Source organism: Neodiprion virginianus, chromosome 5 (genome assembly GCF_021901495.1).
Source record: "Neodiprion virginianus isolate iyNeoVirg1 chromosome 5, iyNeoVirg1.1, whole genome shotgun sequence".
Classification (NCBI taxonomy): domain Eukaryota; kingdom Metazoa; phylum Arthropoda; class Insecta; order Hymenoptera; family Diprionidae; genus Neodiprion; species Neodiprion virginianus.
In genome coordinates, this window is record NC_060881.1 from 24376271 (window position 1) to 24393717 (window position 17447).

General features: G+C 38.6%; 1 protein-coding gene across 1 annotated transcript in view; it reads left to right on the plus strand.

The window, feature by feature from the left end:
- LOC124304570 (semaphorin-2A) overlaps positions 1-17447 on the plus strand; it is a 284223-nt gene that overhangs the window by 243695 nt on the left and 23081 nt on the right. The window contains exons 4-5 of the mRNA XM_046762967.1: positions 10004-10091; positions 16195-16246. Of these exons, the coding sequence (XP_046618923.1) occupies positions 10004-10091; positions 16195-16246 (140 nt within the window). The remainder of the gene's footprint in view (positions 1-10003; positions 10092-16194; positions 16247-17447) is intronic.

Sequence of the window (17447 nt, forward strand, 5' to 3'; positions counted from 1 at the left end):
CCCGACGGAAACCTATACGGGTGGAACGAAAAGATAACACCGTTTATTTCGGGCATTATTCATGCACGCCAGACCCGCACGACGCTGCTTCAGTACGAGTTGAGCTTCGCTAATTTTTTTGTTTCCGCCAGGCCTATCACGCACCCCTCCGTTATTACATGCATACTTTTGACAAAAAAAGGAAATTCCTTCGCGCGGGCGAATCACCGGGTTGAAATTTTCACCAACGATCGCTGAAAAGCTGATGGGTCATTCCTGGATAAATTAGCCTTACGTGTCTGCGATACAAAAGCGCTTTTATTACATTACGTTATTATTTTTAATGAATTTTTATAATGATTAACGATTCGTTCGGTCGAGGCACCGTCTTTTGACAAACTCATCAACATTTTTTCATTTATTCTGGTCCTTACTATAACTCTTGTTAATTACTTGATCGGTTACGAAAACGTTAACAGTACGAAGCGTAACTTATTTAATTGATGTAACCACATAAAGTAACTTAAGATAGCCAAACATGGTATGTTTCCCTCATCCACTGACTATCACACTTCATGAATGTTCAATTTAATCCCTCCATAGAGTTGAAATCTACAGTTTGATTGATGGTTCTGTTTAACAATAGGTCCCTGATGAATGCTCAGTATATTTTTTCCAAGCGATCATTCCAAAACGTTCGATTTGCAATTGCTTCCATTCGTTGAACAGTGTTGGGTTTGTGACATAAACAGTCGGGCTTATCACTATCAATTTTCCATCTACATAACGCAGAATTTATAACGATGTAAAGCTCTGGGTAAATTGACTAACACAGAGTGTAGATGGTACCTGCAATAATGCGGGTATCATGAATCGTTGACGTCAGCTGACCTCCCGGCCAGGAGATGGTGAAAGGTCAGTGGCTTTTGTTGTCGGCAAAAGAAAAAAAAAAAACAGTCCAACACTCCCGTCCACAAGGTTTGAGTCCAATTAACCGAGGCTGGAATCGATAAGAGACGTCTATAGTTCTCAGGTTATAGGACAAGCGTTTATGACCAATCTTAAGTGTAGGTACCAACCTACCAACGTTCATGACGTGCAGACACGTCACTCGTATACGTACGTCTGTATACCCGAGACGAGGACACTGATCGGAGACGAGGGAGGATAGGAAGATGGTTGTCGGAGGGACGCGTGCAGGACAAAGGGGACAGCTTGTGGAAAGGTGTTGCTTATTACCCCGACGTATCGCGCGGAGCGTAGCCTATTATCCTGATTAAAATATCCAATAATCGAATTCCTGCTCGCGAGAGTTGATTAATGAGAGGGGAGTGACGCGGCGGTACGCCGAGCTCGAACCGCTGCAACCCCTCGCCGTTTCCACCCCTACATCCAACCTCATTCTCCACTCCTCATCCCTCTCTTGATCCGTTTATTCAACTCCCTTCCGCGACCTCCCGATTCTTTGTCCCTCCTCTCTCTCTCTCTCTCTCTCTCTCTCTCTCTCTCTCTTTTATTATACCATGCTAATATTTTGTTCTATACATCCAGGTACATCCCTAAGTTATACGTACATACGTATAAGTATAGTTGAACGAGTTCAATGTACACGGAGAAGAAGAGAGGTGGATATTTGGTAACGATTTTTGAGAAATTTTTTACTGTATTTATACGGATCAAAATGTTTCACAAAATTTGTCAGTATTGCGTATATGACTGTTTGTGGATCGGTAAATCAGCAGTGAAGTAGGAAACGAGGCTCAAAAGTAATCGAAACGAAAACGGCGCCGTGAATTTTGAAACCGCAGAAGCCGCTCCAGTAACTTATTCCAAATTGTGTGAACTAGCATCGCGCGTCCAAGATGGTAGTAATGAAGTGGGTATAAAACCGCGACAGTATGAAACGGTTGAAAAATGGGTACCTCAACGTAACTACTATGGAAATACCGTGTCGGTGAGAGGACGAGGCACACGTTCTACTTTTCTGTAAAATTGTCACCGTCATTGGATGAACGTGTTCTAACAATTCACTATCGTCGAGATAACCGTGGGAATATCCAGGGATACGGACGGTGAAACAGAACCTAATACATTTTATCCATCTCTACGACACGCGCGTGTGAAACTGCGCGATGACGAAGATCTATGCGTGTGTGAGAGACGGAGAGGAATCGGAGGGTTGGACAATCTAAGGGCAGAGAGAGAAACGGAGGAGAAGGAAGAGGCGAGAGGGAATCAGAAGGCTTTCTTGGGTCACGAGAGGGGCAAATAAAATACGTATAGATGTCGACGAACCGGCTACAACACGGCGGACACGTTGTACCTCGATATCGGCTGCTGATCCACCGAAACAAGATGACAATGTACTCACTCATCCGCTTTTCTGCGACAAGAGGCGTAGGCGTGCTTTTATCGTGTTATTTTTTTTTTTTTCCTTCACCAAGCTCAATCCTTGCCTCATTTCTCATCCACTTCCTGGCTGATTATTCGGCATTCAATTTCCTTCGGGGTTATTGAAGTTTGGGACGCTGTTAGAAATGTGAGAAAAGTTTTTGTATCGTTGGAGCGATGATGCAGATGTCTTAAAGACTCTTTTGACTAGCGTATCTTTCGCAATTTTGCAGATAAGACGGTGAGAAGTTCATCGAAATGACGTGGTACTGTGAAATTTACACGATTAATGTGAAAGAATTAAACTAATTTGGAATTCCAGATAATTTTCAGATCCTTACAAAGTTGTTTTTTTCTTACCTAATGCCGATAGCGTTTGTAAACATGTTTGCTTTACTGATTAAGGGACAAACTGTTTGACCCGTTATCGTAAAAATGTGGAAGTGTTTCTATAGAATCTAGCTACTAACTCCAGTCGAAAGTTTTGCTGCATGAAAAATCCTATGTTTTGTGTGAAATTGGCGTAAGACAAAACTGATTTAGAAATATCTATTTAGCATTCAAAATGAGTTTCAAAAAAAGAGAAAATTTCATTCACTACATGCTTTACACAAATGAGCCCGGAATTGCATGTGGAATAAACACGTAGATTGCTTATTTGATCGGTAAAATCAGTAAAAATGATACGATTCGATAAGGGCGCAATACCAAGATCCATACAACGAGACGCCCCTCAGCGCCAGGCCTCCTAATTCGACAAACAAAAAGAATGAATTTAAAAAAAAAAAAAAAAAATCACACACAATTCCAATTGATATTCCTGTTGCGGCCTATGCTTTGATTCGATTTATTCAACGAGCCTGCACCACCTGATCAACATCTGTTCTTCAAAAGGAACCTCCTCCATAATCATAGATTTTGCATATAAATGTACTTTCCTCTCTGTTGTTTATTTTATTTTTATCTTTCGTACCGGATGAACATTCTCGTTAACAAATTGTTATTTTCTGAGGATTTTCAATTTTATAATTCTTGCGCACTGTAGTTTTTTATGCGAAGTCTCACGATGCCTGAAAAATACGATTACAATTTGCTAAAAGAAAACTTTTAACCGATGCGAAATTGTCAATTAACTTCGTCGGCCAAGAATCATAAAATTTAACGCTCATAACACCATCAGTTTCCACTTTGAATTGAAAGAATTGAAAGCAACCACTTCAACCATGAAAATGGAAAAATTTTTACATGGAAACCTTGGGATTCTGAGATTATTTTTTAATAGTCAACGTTAACATATTCGATCACTGAATAGCAACGAGTCTTTTGTCCCGAAGAAGGAAAATTTTGTCTCAGAAAATTGCAAGAATTATTTCCCAATACTCGATATTGCAAACGATTATGGTCAGTTGAGAGAATTTTTGTTGATTGAAAAATAAAAATCTCAACCATTTCTCATCAGTTAGGTATTTTTCTTTTGACAGGACGAAAAATCTGTTAATCCGTTCCGGAAATTTTATGACTCTAGGGTACTTCAAGACTTATTATAATTATAGCCACCCCAGTCCCTTTAATCTCATCTAACTAAGACAAACGGGGGCGAGGAGTCATCAAAGAAACGCAAATCGCGAAGGAATTATGAGAGCTGGCTGCGATCCGCGTCGCTCTAGCCGTGCAGGCTACCCGATAAAACATATCGAGCGATGACGCATAGGGCTTAAAAGATTAAAATAATAATATGGTACGGAATTGGACACGGTTATGTGGATAGAAAGTTCCGCAGGCCGGTGCGGGCGCGTTGAATCCTTGTAATCTTCGTCGACCATATGCCGGGTATTTTGAGGCAGCGGGCCGCAGAGGCGGACGGGTAACGTAAAAAGAAAAAAAAAAAAAAAAAAAAAAAAAGGAACGATGAAAAAAAAACGCACCAAAAAATCCCCCGCTGACCTAATCTCCCGCCGAGCTAAGCGCCCGCCGTACTGCAAGGGTGAAGCGAAACATTACGAAGGGGTGGAGCCACCGTGTTATTCAATTGCGACTGCGAATTAAATTGGCAACGCCACACACGTGTAGCCTCCTCGGTCGCTACGCTCGCGTCACATTCATCTTCGAAGTACAGAGAAAAAAAGAAAAAAAAAAAAAAAGAACCGAAAAAAATGCGAATTATTCCACGCTTTACTTTTTACCCTTTCCTCAGCAAATTTTATTTCTACCAAACACATTTGGTTTTATACTCTTTCCACGGTTTTTTGAGGTACAGAGAAACACATGATTTTAAATTTTTTTTTTTTTTACAATGTGAAAAGAATTATGGAATATACGATACAGCACTGTAGGCTATAATTTAATGTAGCTGTAGTGGGAGTCAAGCTTATTGCTTTACATTCAGTCATACGGAATGATACAAAAGTGTTTCGTTTTACTTAATAATACATGTTTCATTAGTTTTATGTAATCCTTCTGGTTATACACAGTGGAAAAACAGCATGGAAGACGAAGAAGAAAAATATATATAAAGGTTTACTTCGTTTTATGGATATGACGATTATTTTATTTTACCTTGTTCTGATAGCTTATACTTATAAATGATGTAGGCTTTTCTAGCACTTTTCTTTTCTGTTCTATTTTTTTTTTTTTCTTCAATACGTTTAATTGGAGTGTCTTTTACCACCTCTTCTACAAAAACACCGAATTCTATAATCAGTTTTTCATCAAAGCTTTCCAAAACGAGAAACATACTTCAACTGGGACGTAACACTATTATCAGTACCTAAAAGAAGTTCATGAGATTTTCGTCTGTAAAGTATAAACAGTCTACGATTATTTAATTTATATCCTGGATGTATTTGGTATTGTTGTAAGAAAAAATGGGGAAATTGATCGGGCTGCTTTTTTCGACAGTTTGAATTTTTCGTCGAGTCAGTAACAGCATTTTGCAACTGTCTTCAGTTCCTGTTGACTTGTACGGTAAAATTTGTCCGTATCTCTTTAATTTCACTCTGGTTGTTTCGCGTCGGGAATTTATCGTCGAAAATAGCAGAAATATTACGAAATTAAATATATTATCAATTCATCGAGGGCCATTCGTAATATCTTGAGGTATTTGTCAGGCACCGCGCTGTAACGGTACAAAAACTTTTCCAGTTTGTTAAAAACAGATTGAACAAAAACCAGCTGGTAAACTTTTCCAACTTGCTTACTCGCCCTGGAAGTAAGGCATCGATTTTTCCGTCTAATTTTTTTTTTTTTTTTTTGCAAATTAAACGTCAGTACGTTTATTCATTCGTTTCCGTCCGTTCGACTAGCTTCAGTTTCTCTCTCATGTCGGTTATAAATGCGGAATCTCCAACGGGACACCATGAATATGTTAATGGCGTCGTAATGGACGGAGATTAGCCAGGATCAGAGCTCTTTCAGACGCCGGTTATAGGCTGCAAAAAGGAAGAGAGAAAAAAAAAAAAAAAACTCGAAGATTTCGCGGATATGGAATACGCATAAGTATGCCATGTGTCACGGGGATTCGTGAAACAGCGAATCGAAATCGCGAAACAATGGGAACCGGATTATGGACTGAGAACAATAGAGATATTAAATTGGATTTAGGGAGCTGAAAATTTTATAAATTTTATTTTCCCATTGAATGGCTTACGCCAAAACACTCCGTTTCTCTCTGCAGATTTTTTTTAAAATACGTTGCTTCCTATATATATTCACATGTCTGTTCCCGGCCGACTATCAATTTTCTACGATCATATCAACCCAGGATCATTACGATCCTGCAGCGTTGAAATTGAAACGGAATTTTTTATTTTGACGATCTGAATTGCACCGACAATTTTTATCTCGATCTTTCATAAGCGCATTCGTGGATCTTCGCACCTATCTGACTTTAGAGTTCAAACTTTCCAGTTTTTTGAGCAGAAAAAACTTCCGCAACAACTTTACTAATATTAATTTTTTTCAGTCTCTCAGTGACGTTTTCAAAAATCGATTTTCAAGAACGTTTATCTCAGCAGCGATTAAAAATTGTTCAGATCTTCCAACGCGGCATGAAGTTTCGATTCAATCATTTAGTTTCAAGCAAAGTAAAGTTTTCAGAAATCGGTCGACTCGTTCGGATTTTATTCGTATTTCAAATCATTTCCGTTTTTTTTTTTTTTTTTTTTTTGCCCGCTCTGTATTCCGAATTTCTCAATGTTCTAAATTCTATTTCACAGAATTTCGCACCTTTGCAAATTTCATACTACGACTCGTCTATCAAATATTACATTCCGCAATGTAGGCCACTCTGCTCGCCGACTCCCACACTGAGAAAAATTTCATTTGTTATAGTAAGAAGAATAATTGAGTAAAACAGGTATCGTTAAAAAAACTGTTTGAATATCGTTGGAATTCCGAAAAACGAGGTTCGCGTAACCATTTTGCGCTATCGTCGATCCTTTTTTGGTTATTGCAACGCAAAATCAGTTTGTTCGGTTTACTCTACTTTTATAGTTAAACAAGGCTTTAACGTCAATTTATCGTTGCACGAGCATTAAATTTTCGCAACAGTTGCAAGAAAATATAGCAACAGTGATCGTAGTGAGAAAGAATAGTAGGCGGATACCAGAGTTTCCGGTAACAGCTAGAAAACTAATTTTCATTTTCTACCTAGAACTATATTTTTCGATTGTGGTAAAATATGAAAATAGTTAAGGACTGAGCAGTAACCGGAAGTAAAAATTTCTCTCATTGCATGCGGCTAGTAATTCCGGGCATAAACCGCTCGGCGTGTTTCGTTCAAGACGATAAATAATGTTAGTGGAATCCGCTTCGCCGTCGAAAAACTTTTTGGAAAACCACCAGCCTTGCTCCGCGTCGACCATAAAAATGTCGGGGGTTGGCCGGGAGGCGAGCATTGAAACCTCGGTGTCGTTGTCTGGCCTGACGACCCCGGCACGCACCTATCTGCACTGATCTCCCGACCCGAAGTTTCCCGGCATGGACCGCGCCGCGGCGGTTCCGCACCGGAAATGAAGTAAAATTTGTTGCCCCTCCAGGCGATAAAAGCGGAGAGATAACAATGCGGCCAGCGAATCTAGACGCCTGGGAGACTCGCCGGAGAGGAGCAAACTTCGAAATGATACCGCGTTACGGGTTCTGATGACTCGACAAAACTCGAATGAGTCTTGCTGCAAGCTCCCGCCATCGGTGTTCGTAATCTATGATCGAATCAATCCCCGATGCATCCCGGGAGAGAAATACCTCGGATATTGAATTCGTTTCAACGTTCAATGAACCAAAACATCCACTCGTTGTTTTTATTTGCTGGTACTTTTCATTTCGGATTGTTGCTCAGCCGCGATTTGACGTTGTGTGATATTATGTTTTTTTCTTACGTCAGAGCTTTGCGTGGATTCCTGAAAAATTATTTAACCCACTTCGACAAAGTTTCGATATTCGTTTTCACAACAATTGATGCTGTTGTACCACTTTTCGACATTTCGCGGTGTTTGAGTCGTTTTCAATGAACCGATTCACCATTCTTAACACTTGCAATTATCGACTAGTGTATCCGCAAAGAACGGCTCGCTGAAAATCACTTCTAATACACGACGTGACTTTTTCACTAATTTTTGTAGCGGATGAAAATTTGCATTGTCAAGTGGTCCCGTCAAATACAATAAAAATATTTTCAACATACGCATAACACAAAGTAAGAATTTATTGAATAAACACTTGCATTACGTAAAGTTATTACAATCATACTTTACTGCTCCTAAAAACGAATGTATTAAAATGAACCGTTCGACGTGAAATCTCAAATATTGAAGGTGTTTTGAATTCAATTTCTGCACTATTCTGACTATTCAATATTCATTTACAAGTAAGATTTCTACGCTACGTATACGCAAAAATCAAAATAATAGAAAGATGAGAGGACTTAGATACATAACTGATTGAAAATACACCAACGAATTGAACTTTTACGCATCTTGATTTTTCCCCCAAATCAAGCGTCACGATTAATAACAAAGCAAGTATATCATGTACAAAAAAAAATGAAGAAATACAGAGGTAAGGTATGATGAAGCGAGATGATGAAGCGCAAGGAAACTGAGGAGCCGCGTCGAGATTTGCTTAAATCTGGCTAACAGCTTCATTTATCTCTGGTAAACTTTTTTCGGCTATATCACGGACGCGGAACGCCTCCGCTGATCTATCCGGGTGATATGAGTCGCGAGAGGGTGAAATATAGCCAGGGAAATATAAATCGAGTTAGAAACTACCTTAGAGTGTAGCTGGTTGCATATTATGCGAGAAAAAGTCGACCGTGTTTCTGATTTTCTTATTTTCCTTCTTCTTTTTTAATCATATCCTCGCGAAACTCCTCGAAGGGGCTTGGATGTCTTTTTTTTCTTCTTCTTCTTCTTCTTCTTCTTCTATTTTTTCAACTTTTCTTCGCTTTCCATTCCATATTCCTTCTACCGCAAAAAGCTCGGCCAATGCTCCGCGCCTCCTGCACCGCGAACTTCACCCTCGACACTGATCTGCTTAACATATGAAAGCAGCAACCCCCGGTCTTCGTTGATATACAGAGAGACTCGTACCACTCCAAACTAACAGATCGCGAACAATGGTAAATTTTACATCGCATCGGCGGCTCAGCGAGAGCTGTAGATACAAACTGGATGCGTAGTAGCTACCGAAATTGAACTCTCTCTCTCTCTGTCTTTTATCTTCGTAATATGTTCACAACGTGTTGAAGAGATCAGCTGAGATTCAAACTCTGCACAGCGATTCAAAAATTTTTTTCTCTTTCCAGTTTCAATAAGTAAGCCAACGAAATTTTATCGACTTCGTGATTAAAACTTACGCTGCACACAAGGGTTAAAATTACCTCACGGCATGTTTACCGGAAATTACTTATCAAAAACAACAAAAGTAACCCGATTCGATCCAAGCTGAATAATGAAATATCGTTAAAATCGTTAATTGATTCGTGTTTCAAAAATTCAACCTCACTCACTCAAATAATACCCGATTTTTATCTCACGGTATCTTCATGCTTTTTTCTTAAACATACGTGCCTTGAGAGTTACTCAGTTAATTTTCAGCTCAAAATATTGAAAATTGTGTGAGTCATGATTTTTTTAATAGAAGATCCATTTTCCAGTATTTTTTTTTTTTTTTTTGCTGATTTTTTTTCATAGTCAAAGAGTATCCCAGAATTTTTTCAAGTCACTTAAATCGATATTTCCGATTCTACGCAATGACTTTTAATATACACAAGAGTTAAAAAGCACAAGGGTCGAAGTTCGATTTTCAGGATACATTGGGAATAGTATACACTACAATTTGTATTGTATAACAATTTGTTAATTACACGAACCAGTGATTCTTCAATGAAACGGAATGAACACAGAGTCGATTGCAATGCAATTTTCTAAAATGGCTAAAACCACATTACTCGTGCACGTAATGGAATACTATCATGTAACGAATATTGGCAATCACTTTACAGAATATGAAATAGTTGAATAACTGGATCAGTTTAATTAACAGGATCCTTTTATCACTGTCTACATTATACAGCAATATGATTGATGGATCTTAATTATTGATGAAAGCATTTTTCTGTTTTCTCTCTTTGCAGAACACGTGCGAGAGTTCAGCTGCGGGATGTTGTACTACAGAACACTGTATCTGGATAGTAAAAAGGACGCTCTTTACGTCGGTGCCATGTAAGTATTTTTGTAATCAAATGCATCTTCGCTGTCAAGAATCAGCATTGCTTTCACATTATCGATGCTGGCATGATTCACGAGAAAATATATGAAACAAGCCGTGATAAAGCACAAACATCGGTTTTGTACATGTTTCACTGATTTCACTGAATAGCTCCGAATTTTTCGGAATAAAGAATTCATGATGAACGTAATATTTTACAATTCTTTTGTCGTTTTCAATAGTTAAAAACTTTGGTTACGTCATCTGAGTTATCCTTTTTCTCCGATAGGGTATTTCCTACTTATTGTAACTTTAGCTTATGAGACGATTGTTTTCCAATAAAACTGCGTTATTTAATAAGCACAGACATATCGAACAAATCTAGACTGGAAAAAATCAAATCCGTTGAAAACGCAGGTCGTGAGAATTTTTTGAAAATATGGTGTAAAGTACGAAAACAGGCCAAAACTCGACACAATTTTCTATTCCGTTGTATACTCAACGGTTTCTCAGCCCAATTATAATTTCTATCGAGTAAGCCGGGATATGGAAGACATTTAAGAATTTCGATTCACCTCGATTTGTGCTGTTTAGAGAAGTAATCATTTTTTAAACGCAAAAACAGCTAAAATCGCAAAAAAAAGACCTTAAACGCGTTCAGTGACCTCTAAAAGTTGATTGTAGAGGTCCTCCTTGCGACCGTTGCATTCGTTTTACACCTCAAAACATTCGAAAGGCGTGTGCAAAAAAAAAAAAGAAAATTAGAAGCTCGAGCTTTTTCGAACCACCCTGAATACACCTATGTAACACATCCCCATGTCTGTAGGTTAATCAAAGATGGTAGATTTACGTTACAAGCGTTTTATTTTTAACATAATACAGCACTTTATTTATTTCCTTTTTGACAGATGGCGTTGTTGGTCGCGTCGTTCTCGCTGCTCCGGACATTCCGTTAAAATATATTTCACGTATGGAACAGCGTCGCGTTTTTCGCAGCGTTATGGTGCCGAAAATGTTACAATTGGTGCGGCCGATGCTAATACTTCGTCTCTTTCTCGTCTTACGTAGAATCCGCCTAGATTTCACCGAAGAATACTCATGGGCGTAGTTTAATGATGCCGTTGGGATTGGGATTCGGGTTCACTCGACCACCATTATCTCCTTCTACCGAAAAGCACTCGCTGATATTGTCACCTTTGTCTTCATCAGATGGTATTGCCTTTCCCGGCGTGATTACAGTCTAAATTTTTTACATCGTTTTTGTGAAATTTGTTTGCACCCCGGGTCCTTGCGCTAGGTGTTTTAGTTTTCTGAGCACAGCCCTTAGTTAATTGAGTGAAATCCTTAATTCTTGTACTTTGTTTACCGTTTGACGTTCTTTGAGTTCGACTTCTATTTTGGCGAACGGGTCGTAGCCGCTTTGTTTTATATTCGTCTTGCATCGCGTTTGTGACTGGTTTTCAATTTTTCTAACTTGTTTGCGAGGTGCAACTTGCACGTTATCAGAAACAGCCGGGCCGACTCTTTGAGAGGAAGTTATTTGTAGGATGCCGAATGGTCGTGGCGATTTGGAAATTGGAGAATTGCTTGAGTTTCTCTTGATGTTTGCGAGTCTCGTAGGTTCCTCGGTTATTCACCAAAGTTCTTATTGCGTGGCCGCGTAACGGTTTTCTTATTTACATATGTTTCTGCTGTTTTGATTAGCGTTTCTATTTCGGTGTCACGTCACTAACGATAAGTTGGTTTCTGATTAGGGCAGTTTTTTTTTATGTATCCGTGGCTGTCTTTATGACATTTTCGGTTCCGTCGAAATTCAGCTGGATGTTATTAGAAAGCTTGTCAAAATCGTTGGGACGCCTCTTCGAAAGCTCATTACACGGGCGAACTGCAGCTCGTGGATTCCTGCTCGGAGACATAAATTTGTACATGAATCGAATGACAAAAAAATACATAGAGAATCTAATCCAATATTGGCGCATATTATTTAAAGTCTAAAAAAATTATGACGAATTATACCGGCGCAATATCTAATCTATCACCTCTGCGCCTAAACGGTTAGAAAAAAAATGTTCCAGCAAATCCATTAAAATTTTCGGGTCGATTTAACCATCTCTTAATGTATTACCAAGTGAAAAAAAAAGTTCAAAGTACAAATTGAATGTCGATGTGACAATTTAAATGTTAAAATTACAACAATTTTTGTCACATTTACTAACAGAAATGTAAAAAATAAGAAGTCGACCTGCTGGGACATTATACGTGGGTGGTTAAATTTTTTGACAGCACAAGTATCGTATATTATTATTATTATTATTATTATTATTATTATTATTATTCATTTCTCGGCGATGCCTTTGTCGCATGGAAGCGACGATCGCGAAAGAAGACAAAGGTTGCACGGCGTTGGTGCATCGTTGCCTGGTACAGATTGTACTTTACAAGGGTGGCTTCTTCGTCCCCTCAGCTTTCTTCCGTCTTTTCTTCCGCCCACTTCGCCGACCGTCGACGTCATTACTATTATATACCGTCGAAGAGTATTATATGCCTTGATCCTTTCCTCCCTCCGTCGGTTTGTTTCTTTGTACAGAAAGCCCCGACCCCTTAATTTGGTAAATGCCAACAAAATGCTACAAGGTTGATAATGGAGGCCGCAGGGGGTGGTCGGCCTATTGAATGGCACCGGCCGACGCGACGCTGAGCGACGCTGAGCGACGCCGAGCGTCGACGTCGTTCTGCAGGACCGTCGGAACCACGCGCCTCTAGACAGAGGCGATGAATGATACCCCCAGCCTCCCCGATTCTGCGTCAGAATCCCCATGCTCTTGGGGAGATGATCACTGATAGATTAAGCGGACGTCAGAGCCGAGGAGAAGATCAAAATTGTTTCAACTATGGCTTGCCAGATCCCCGATTCATCCTGCTTTCAGATTTTCGTTCATCTTTTTCTACCTTTGCCACTTCAGTGGTCAAAATCACAGTAATGGTCGAAAGGAAAAATTTTGTCTCACAATGGAAGAAAAATTGTTCCTAGTGATAAAATATTTTCAAACATAACCTAACCTTCGATTGATTGAAGAAAAAAATTTCTGTGTATTTGAAAAAGTTTTGATTTTGATTTTAAAAAATAATTTCAGTTCATTCGGATGGATATTTTGGTGAATTTAATTAGAATATATTTTGGAAAATTTTATTGAATTTGAATAAACTTTTCTTCGAGTGTACAATATCGTGACAAGTTGTTTTCGAATTTTCATGAGTTTGAAATTCTTATGTTTATACGATTTTTCAAAGATACGTCGAACGGCGATTTGAACGTAAACCGTACACTACGGAGATTTACGAAACCCGTGGAACTTTCCGTGAATTTACGCCCTAATCAACATTTTTGAGTAGGTACGAGGAGAAAATAAATCTTGGGGAATTACCATAACAATGTTTCATGAATTGATTAAAATAATCGGGAATCATCATAAATTAAACCGCTAATAGGATTAACATAAATAAATAGGAATTATCTTGAATTAGGTCGAATTGATATAGAAATTATTTGAATTGAAGCTTGAGTTTTCAATAAGTTTCTTGAAATGTTGCGAAATATTCAAGACATGAGAATAATGTGCAATGATACTTTAAACAAACGAATTGATCTAACTTAAATTAAGTAATCGAAATTTAATTGAATTCGTAAAAAAAGAGCTGAATGAATTCGAAGTAAACGAGCTTCAGAAACATGCCTGCCAATTTGAATTTGAGCTACTTCTTTCTCAAGTGAATCGATCTCTGTACGATGAAGCGATTAGCTATTTTAAATTATATTTTTTCCTTTTACTTTTCTCATGAAAAGTTTCGCAAGAAAACCCGATGAAAACTTAAAGTTATCTCATAGCTTAAGTAAAACAACTTTAAAACATGTCAAGACTACGTAACACTCAATATTTTCAGTTTGCTTGTAATTAGTTTGGGAGAGATTTTCGAATCTCACGCCAGATTTTCGAGGTTTCAAAAGCGCGTTTGTCGAACGTAAAAATCAACACATCGTGTCAATAAATACGTAACGGTCGAATTAATTCATCGTAATTTTCCATTACACTACTGTTTACATAATTTGTAATTACACAAGGAGACCGGAAATTACAAAAGACGTAGTCGATGATACGCCCATTCGGGTACGTTTCAATCAGGTTTATACATCCGTTCGTCACGCGTCTACGCTTCGCTTCCGATTGGGACGCCGTGCAAACAACAGTTTCAAAGTAATTTCTCGTTAGGTTGCGTCATGCAACATTGCTGAAATTATCGAGGATATCGAAATAAGTAATTTCGTAACGTGCTCGGTCATTATCCTCGGAATCCTTCCGTCTCGATGTCGAACAACATGTTTTCAACTATCGATATCCTATCCATCGCGTAATCAACGTACGTCTCGACCTCGGACTCTAAAATGACGTGCATTTGTAAGTTTTGAATGCAGTTTCCGGATGAACAGGGACGTACGATACGTGGGCGTACGAACTTCATGTATCCAAGTGTTTTTTTTAACTTCAATCAACACCCAATCAATTGCCCTTCGTAAAACAATTGTGTCACGTAGCGTATCGAATTTTGTATTATTGTATTTTGTTGTTACGTGAGGATAGCGTTGAAAATTTGACTCACGATCAGTTTAAATCTAGGACTATTTAAATACTAAAAATCAATAATTGAATGAGGTTATTCTTCACCCCAATAAATTTCTCTATTCTAATTAAATTGAATTGAACAATTTTGTACCAAAGGAACGCAAAGCAAGGGATGATAAAAAACAATTCCTTAATAATAAATTTCAACATTTCCTTAGTAAAACAAATGAAAGCTCATAATAAATTTGAAACTGAACAACTGTATAAAATCAAAAAAAAAAAAACATTTTCAATTTACGAAAAATGCGAATATCAATTTTGGAAATCAAATTGTGCGAGTTTCGTCTAATTGAAAACAAATTTTTCGATAAAATGAATGATAAAATAATAAAAAAAAAAAAAAAAAACCACCACGACATTCTTTTCATTTTCATCACCGTTGTGATTTGTCAATTTTAAAAGAGCCGAAAACACGCCACGTGCCAAAAGTGCACCGTGTCCTTTAATCTTTGGTGCTAATTGGAAGCAAAACGATGCGGTGACCTTTGTCTTTGGCTTTGACTGCAAGTCCTTGTTTCGTTGCCATGTTTCCGCGAAGCAATCTTGCCCCACGGGTTCTTTATCAGTCATAAGAGACATAAAAAAAAGAAAGCAAGCTCAAGCTTCAAAGGGTTCGATTGTCGCAAGGTGAAGGTGAAAATCCTCTGTGATCGCGGACCGACGTTTCCTTGCAAGGAGGGTTCTTTGATCTGCGATATCTTTTGATTGAAAGGATCATGTACATAAGTATGGTCTCGAATTATTGCTTCTAAAAATGTCGTTAGTCCCGCTTTCTTTCTATACACACGGCGATATTGGATTATTTCTTTGAGAATTCCTCTGTCTCGAAAAAAAAAGGAATAAGAATTTTTTCAAGCTCGTCAAGATTCAAAGCGTTCGCTGTTTGCGTGAAACGCGAATAATTCGCGAGCCGATCAACTCGTTAAGCCGCAGTAATCGGAGGAAAAAGCTTTGAGGAGATCGAAAACTCGCAACGTATAAATGGGTGTTTACTCCGAATGGTAATAGAACCGCGTCCATTAATCATAAATTGACTTTGTTATTCCGTGTAAGACATGGGGAAAAAATCAATGCCCTCGATCATTAATCAAGTCGTTTTATACCCCACCCAGAAATATCCCTCGTCGACCGGAGTCAAATTTAACCACTTATGTAATAAATATCTACGTCTTCGGGGAAAACTCAAGCTTGCGAGCTACTCTACCTCGTATTTTATTTTCACCGCAAACATCGGTTGAAAAACAGCAGCTAGATCGGAAATAAGATCTAAAAAATCGATTAGAATAATAACAAACTTACTTTTAGCCGTAGAAAAAGTGAAAATAACCGTATAAAAATTCGTTGTGACTCACTTCCCACGATTGTTCGTTTGAAAAAAAAAATTTCACATTTCGACAATATCCATGTATAATTATTTTCCTTTTGTCTCATGTTTCAGGGACAAGGTCTTCAGATTAAACCTGAGCAACATCAGTCACTCAAACTGCGAGGTGAGTTACTTTCACTATTTTCATCTCCTTATTGTCGCACCGAAAAACAGTCAATTTTTCACACTTGGTAGAAAAGTCTGGTCTAATGAAAATGAGTTCACGATTTTTCTGCAAAACAATCCCAGTGCTAATAATTGCAATTTTCCCCTTTACCTCCCGCCGTGATTTTCCCCCTTCTTCAAGTCCTTGACAAAAGTCTATCGACCCGAAATCTGGAGTGGTCCATCCCCATAAAAATGTCAATCATAACCCACCCCTTGGTCATGGTTGCCGCCGCAGGGACAGCTGACACTTTCTGACGGCGCTAAGCGATCCATTGTCAACTTTCGCGCCGGGGGTTGGATTCAGAAATGTTTCGAAACACGTGGCCAATCCCCGGGTCGAACTCGTTATATTATTCACACGCGTTTATGGCGCGTTCGTGTAGTCGGTGGACATGGTGGTGGGATATGGAGACGTGCACGAACGTACACGCATCCGCGTATGCCGCATATCAAGTTCTTTTTTACGGTGCCTACGGGGGAATTTTTTCACCTCCGATTTGCGAGCGTCTGTGCGGTACAGGAACGTGGTCGGCACCTCAATCGTACGGATAAAAATTCAATCGAATTTTTCGCTAGCCGTACCGGACTGGTGACAATTTGAATATTGATGAAAATGAAAATGGAAAGATTTGAAAAAAAGGAAGAGACGGTTAAAATTCGGCAATAATTACTTCGTTGAATCAATTTACAAATTTCATTATCATCATATGATATATCTTGAGGCATGATAATTATTGCTGAAAAATTACGTGTTGTTTGTAGCTCAGGTACAGATTTCAGGGCTAACTTTGACGAAGAGGAAACACAGTTGAGAGTAATGCAGGGTTTTTGAAATGTAATATTTTTTGGCTGATACTAGTCGCTATGAACTTAACGAAAGGAGGGTTTATGCGCGATTCGAGATGGCGGTATATCTGAAGAAAGAATTCTCTAATATCTCGAGGGAGTTTTTTCGCTGATACAGTTTTATTTCACAGCAGTCAACTAGCCCTTCGGAGTATAATCACGTAGAAGTAAAAATTTGCGAAAGGGGAAAAGTAAGACATACCAGTCGAGGTCAAACCAGTTACCATAAAAAATTATGACACTTTTTTCCTGACCTCGGATATCGAGATTTTTTTTCACTTTCGCAGTGCATTTGACTGGAAAAAAAAAAA